Raw genomic sequence first — 6,054 nt, 5'->3', positions numbered from 1 at the left:
CCGGGAGCGGTGGTCCCTCCTCGGAGCCCCGGACCGATTTGCCCCGGTGGTGGGTGGGGCTACCCGCGGCGCCGGACTCGGTAGGAGGCGACGGGAAACCTCAGGAGTGAAGCCCAGGGTGAAAGTGTTTCAGGAACAGTCAATCGGGCTTTCTACCCTGGCTCTGTCTTGGGGAGGGAAACTGAGGCGGAGGGAAAGGTAGCGACAGGCCCAAGGTCAGAAATGCAAAGATGGGTCGTCCTCGACGAGGGACGGGACCCAGGTGTCCGGAGCAGCCGAGCGCTTGGCCCCTGTGGGTTTTGCAGCGGTTGCATTTGCTTTTAATGAATCTGTTCTGTTTGTTCTAGAGATCTGGTCTTGTGGGACCGCTTCGGGGCTTCCGGATGCCCTCTTGCTTCGTGTGCCCTGGGCAGGTGTGGGGCAGGTGACGGCTCCGTCACCACCATGGATGGAGAGGGACTTTTTGATGAGGAAATCCAAACTGTCGATACAAGCCAGGCTGATATGGCTGTCCAAGGTCTCCCTTTTGGGGAATCCGAATGAGGGAGATCACAGACACCTTCACTGCGAAGCCAAGGACATTCCTGTATAATCAGTGGATGAAAGGATTTTCTCAGACTCTCCTTCTCGCTTTTTATTGAGGATTAATCCACCAACATCTACGGTTCCAGTGGAAATGACAAGGCACACAATGTGGCAGAAGCCTAGAGCTCCCTCCGTATTGCTCTGGACCCTTCCTTTAGCATAAGGGAGTTTTCACACTTGCCACTCCCCCCACCCCTCACCCCCCAGCGCCCTTCTTCTGATTGCCATCCTCAACCGGCGGTCATTCTCCGAGTTAAGTTCTATTTCCAAAACTGTTCTCTGGAGCTATAAGTGGATTGCCAGAAATGAGAGATTAGGTGCTGGGAGAAGAGGAAGCGCCCTGTGTTGTGACCTCCCACTGCTGCGGCTGCCGACATGAAGTGCTTTCTCCCAGTGCTGAGCTGTCTGGCTATGCTGGGTAAGTGGCTGTGCTTATCAGTGCAATCGATGTGAAAGTTTAACCTGTTCTTGATTCCTGTAATTCCTGTGTTTCTTTCCCATCCACTCTCGACTTCAGGCGACACCAGGAAGGAGTTGGTGTGTCACAGATTGAAGGAGAGACCTAGAGGCCCATTTCTGATCCTGGAGGAGTGGTGGCATATTGTGTTTGTGTTTAAGCAGGAACATTTTTGCTGATCTTCAAGTGTCTGTCCTGGGCCTTGGGGTGAGGTCTCTCATCTGCACATCCATGGTGTAGGGCTGCATGTGGATTGTGACTAGCTTCCTGGAGTAGGACGGTCATGGATGTTGTGGTGTGTTTTCACGTTTGTGTTGGTCTGCATTCGTTCCTAATTGGAAGTGGCAATGCAATTTCTACTCTGTCGGGAAAGTCTATTTGGTGATAATGATTTTTTTTTTTTTTCGGAGGGGAAGTGAGTGGGATGGGGTTGAAAGGATGTTTTTCCTACCTAAGTGGTCTGTAGGCTAAGTGTTTGAGGATGTTAGTCCTGTGTCTCCTCACCAAGGAATCTCAGCATGGGCTCCGAAGAAGAGAGATTGGAGAAGTGGAAACTGCCTGGTAAGGGATGTGCTAGGTTTGGTTTTTGTTCCCTCAGAGAAGGTCTGAATGTTTCGAGTGGGAGGAATACACTGTGGTCCCAAGTGGTGAGCCTCTGATCCACCCCCAGGGAGAGCACACCCCCACCAACACTTGTTCATGCTTTTCATGCTACCCCGCAAGACTTAAGTTTGGTGTCTTACAACGTATGTTGGGTTTAGAGTGAACTCACTAGCCAGGAGCTGGTGCATTCTCTCCCTATCTCCTCAAACCTCAACCTTGGACACACCCCTTGCCCTTTATGTATGGTTCTCTTCTCTGCATTTAAAGGGTATCTATCACTGCTGCCTGTGGTGTTTGCCTTTCTAAATCTAGGTATTTTGCACTTACGTAATTTATTCGCAATCTTTTGGCACTGGAATTTGCTTTCCTGCATTGCCCACACCTTTCTGAGAGTTAACAGGTGTGTGGAAGGAGAATGGACTTTGGAATTAGAGCACCTCAGCTCCAGGCACAGTCTCACCGTGATTGACATCTGAGTCTCAATAAAACATCCGAGGGCTGCCGTGGCAAGTCAAGAACATGAGATAGTCTAAACATCTTGACTGCCTTGAGTAGTCTGAAAACTCCTAACGATAAACATGTTCCATCGGTGACTCTCAAAGTTGGGTCCATGTTGATATCATTGAGGGAACTTTAAAAAAATCTTGAGGCAACCGCTCCAGACCATGGAAGCAGATTCTGTGGGTTGGGGGCCAGGCATTAGTCTTTGGGCTCTCCCAGCTAGTCCCACGCGTGGCTCAGTGAGGGAGCCAGTGTGCGAGTTCAGTAGAGCCAGCCCGACTGCTCGGTGCACACGCGTATCCCAGCCTGGCAGCTCATGCAGTCCTTGGCTGCCCATCTGTGAGTCAGGATGCCGTCTCTGCGCCTCCTCTCTGCAAGGAGAGGCAAGGAGGCAGGTAGCCCTCCATTTGCCAGCCTCTGAGTGCCGCGTTTGTGTGTGTTCTCCTGTATGTGTCATTCACTTAGTATCTGGATCTGAATCAGCAATTAGTGATTCATGTGGATTCTAAAGGACACAAACAAGGAAAGCCCTTTGAGAGTTCTTGGGTGTGGAGTGGGGTGTGTGGCTGGAGTGGGAAAGAGGACTAAGTGGAAGGGTGGGACCCCAGGGCAGGAGAAGGAACCACCAATGGGAACAAGGAAATGTGACATTTGTGCCTTTTGTTTCTTTTGGCTGCTCAAGAAAATGTAAGGCAGCCTGCTGCTCTCCCTGCTGTTCGCTCTCTGGGCCACTGTGCAGTGGAGCTGGGCCCTTGGCACTGGGTGGGTGCAGTCATTTTCCCTCCACCCCCACCCTCCTGTGCCAACAGGTGCCGTGGAGGAAAATGAGCATCAAGGTTTTAACGGGGAACAATGACAGAAGGCCAGACGTGGGTGAGAGGGGGGACGTTTGGAACTGTGGACACACTTGGTAATCTCTGCTTGATTTTGAGCCTTACCGGTGGCACCTGTCACTCCTTAATACCCGATAACCGTCGGCAAGGCAGGGGAGAAGGCCTGGCTCCGACTTCACCTGGGAGAAGGGGAAGGTGTTTGGGGAGGGAACACAAAGCCTTCTTGGGCTTTTATTTCCTGCTTGCAGTCTGGAGCAGTTTGATTCATGCGTCAGCATTCTTGCCGTGTAATGTGAATTAACATGTAACGTGAACTAATGTATGGTGTGAATTTAAAACAGCCAAGAATCCCAAGGTGCTGAGCCCATGTGGAATCAAATTTTGTTCGCAGAAAGTTGGGTAAGGCCGAGTGCTCTTCAGTGTGAGACGTGTGGGTGCCAGTCTCCAGAAAACAGCAATTTGAGTTTAGGAATCCTGTGATCCTATGTGTAGGGGTACACAGGGTAAAATCTCCAGAGATGTTTGTGACTCTCGCTCGGCATCAGTAGCCCTGTGCTTTTCTGCTCTTTTCTTTTGCCGGTATCGAGGATTTGGGTCAGGATCATCTTCTACTGCCTGTTGGGATACTGGTCCTGTTCATGTCTTTGTCCCATTGAAGCTACTTGGCTGAGGCTTGTCCTCTGAATGCTGTATCTTGTTGCCTGCCGTTGCAGCCCTGGGTGACCCACCTACCTTGGAACCATTGGCTGCTGCCACAATCCTTGTTTCAGTTCCAAAACCACCTTCAACCTGGGCAAGCCAGGGGGACAGTAACATCTCCACTACTGAAAGGAGGTGGAGCCAGAGGGGCAGAAGACGGGAGTGGTAGTAAGGGCTGGTTTGAGTATGAAGAAGAGGGAATGAGGAGGGAGGAAGAGGGTGATTGGTGCTCTGTCAGTGCCTGGGAGCAGCCTACGTGGGTGACAGCGACAGGGAAAAATGACAACAGTGTGGGAGAAGAGAATAGGATTTGTATCTGCACGAACAGGAAGAGAATAATCAGGAGAGATGAATGTAAGCTTTAGACACAGAAATTTTGATTTTGCGTACCATGAAGAGTCCCACCTCCCAGACCAGTGCTGATGGAGTTGCAAACAAGTTGAAATGACTTTGAAAGTGTTAGCCACGACAAATGAAGGGGATGGGCTGTCTTTGGATCAACACAGGAGAACCTGTAGATGATGAGTGATCACTTACATTTTCCTCCAGGGGAAACAAGTTCTTCTGCAGAGTTTGGGAAGCCTCTTTGTTTCAAAAGGATGGGAGTAAGAGATCACTTACTTCCCAGTTAGTTAGGGGGAAGGCCAGAGGGTGCTTCCAAAACAGACTGAAAGAAACTTTGATCTACTGATGGGTCTGGGCTGAGAGGCAGGACTGTGGAGATCAAAAACAGAAGAGGAGGAGGAGGCAGAGGAGAGAAGGGAGGTAGTTTGGGCATTCAAGGAGAGGTTCTCAAGGAAGGGATGAGGATGGTGATTTGTGGGCAAACAAACACCACTGTCCTAACACTGTCCCGGAGGTAGTACACTTTGCCTTTCTAAGGATCATCTGATGAAATGCCGAAGAAGGGAATTCTTGTCAGGAGGACTCAACTGGCTAGGGTGCTTTTTGTGTTACTCAGCTTTCTGTTACTATAACCGAATACCTGCCACAATTAACTTATAGAAGAAAGGTTTACTTGGCTTACAGTTTTTGAGGTTCTACTCCGTGACTGATTGGCCATGTTGCTTTTGAGCTTGTGACAAGACAGCACATCATGGCAGAAGGGTGAGGTAGAAAAAAAAAATACATGCACTTCAGTTCCAGAAAATGGAGGAAGAGGAAGGGGACTGGTTCCACTATCTCTTCTTTCCTTCTAGTTCCACCTCTTAAAAGTTCTGTCACCTCTCAATACCATCACCTGGAGACAAAGCCTGTAACACATGGGTTTTGGAAGACATCTAAGATCCAAACTATAGCATCTTTTCGGCTGTGAGCATCATGGAATCACCTGTAGGCACTCAGGACTGTTAAGATGCTCCATTTGCTCCATTTTTCATTGCAGCAAGATGACTGTTGCTGCAATGCTGCTAACAGCAGTAAACCAGCTCTCTTCACTCTGGCCTATACTGTGAACCAAGCCCTCAAAACAACCCTGCAAGATAGATACCTTGTATTATCATTTTTTTTTTATAGGTGGGCATATTGAAGTCCAGGGGGATTCAGTTACTTGCCTAAGATGTATTACTGATCAGGTTGATGTAGGGCTTCATAGTGTTAGGGACCCAGACTCTTCTGACTCGCCCCCTGTGCATGCCCTCTACTCTCACGATCACCGCAGAGTCCAAGATGGCCATTCAAGCCCCAGCCATCAGGAATGAGGAAAGGGTTGGTGAAGGGCAAGTGCTGTTGAGTTAAGGACACTTCCTGGAAGTTATGCACACCACTTTCGCTTATGTTCCTCTTGGCTAGAATTTGGTCATGTGGTCAGACTTAGCTGCAAGGGAGTCTGGAAAGTATTGTCCTAAGTGGGATCTGTCAAAAACTCGAGGACCTGTTGCTTTAAGGAAAGGAGAAAATAGATTTGGGGGTCAATTACTGGTCTCTGCCATAGCCACAACCTTAGAAGCGATAGAGTGGAATTTTGAAGCCAGGACTGTTTGGTGTCAAATCCTTTGTTCTGTCATTTAACAAGCAGCCTCATCTTTGAGAACAAGGTCTGGCCTCAGCCTCTAAGAAACCCAGTGGGAGAAACATAAGCTCAGTGGACCACGAGTTGTTACCTAAAAGCAACATAAATAGGCATATATTAAACACTACCTGTGCAATGTTAGCAGTGAGTACTATAATGTTATGGGATGCTTGTGTGTTGGCCACTGTGCTGTTTTACATAGTATGGCTTTCTGTATGACAGCTCACGGACCATCTCTGTCATGTTTAGTTCATCACTGTAGCCTTAGAAACTTGGCCTTGGGGCTGGGATTGTGGCTTAGTGGTAGAGCGCTTGCCTAGCATATGCGTGGCCCTGGGTTCAATCCTCAGCACCACATAAAGAAA

At 49.1% G+C, this 6,054-nt stretch overlaps 1 protein-coding gene across 3 annotated transcripts in view; it reads left to right on the top strand.

Moving 5' to 3' along the window:
- Window positions 1-135: 135 nt before the first annotated feature.
- The window catches only part of Igsf3 (immunoglobulin superfamily member 3), an 88,783-nt gene continuing 82,864 nt past the window's right edge, over window positions 136-6,054 (top strand). For 2 of the 3 annotated variants that reach the window (XM_048814565.1, XM_048814564.1), the window contains exon 1: window positions 136-1,003. In XM_048814565.1, coding sequence (XP_048670522.1) covers window positions 961-1,003 — 43 coding nt within the window. In that variant the 5' untranslated portion in view covers window positions 136-960. The remainder of the gene's footprint in view (window positions 1,004-6,054) is intronic. The other variant, XM_015502229.2, reaches the window with a different exon arrangement.

The sequence above is a fragment of the Marmota marmota genome, unplaced genomic scaffold (assembly GCF_001458135.2).
Source record: "Marmota marmota marmota unplaced genomic scaffold, marMar, whole genome shotgun sequence".
In the NCBI taxonomy this organism is placed as follows: domain Eukaryota; kingdom Metazoa; phylum Chordata; class Mammalia; order Rodentia; family Sciuridae; genus Marmota; species Marmota marmota.
The sequence above is the reverse complement of the archived record's forward strand: the minus strand, read 5'-3'. Positions and strand labels throughout refer to the sequence as shown.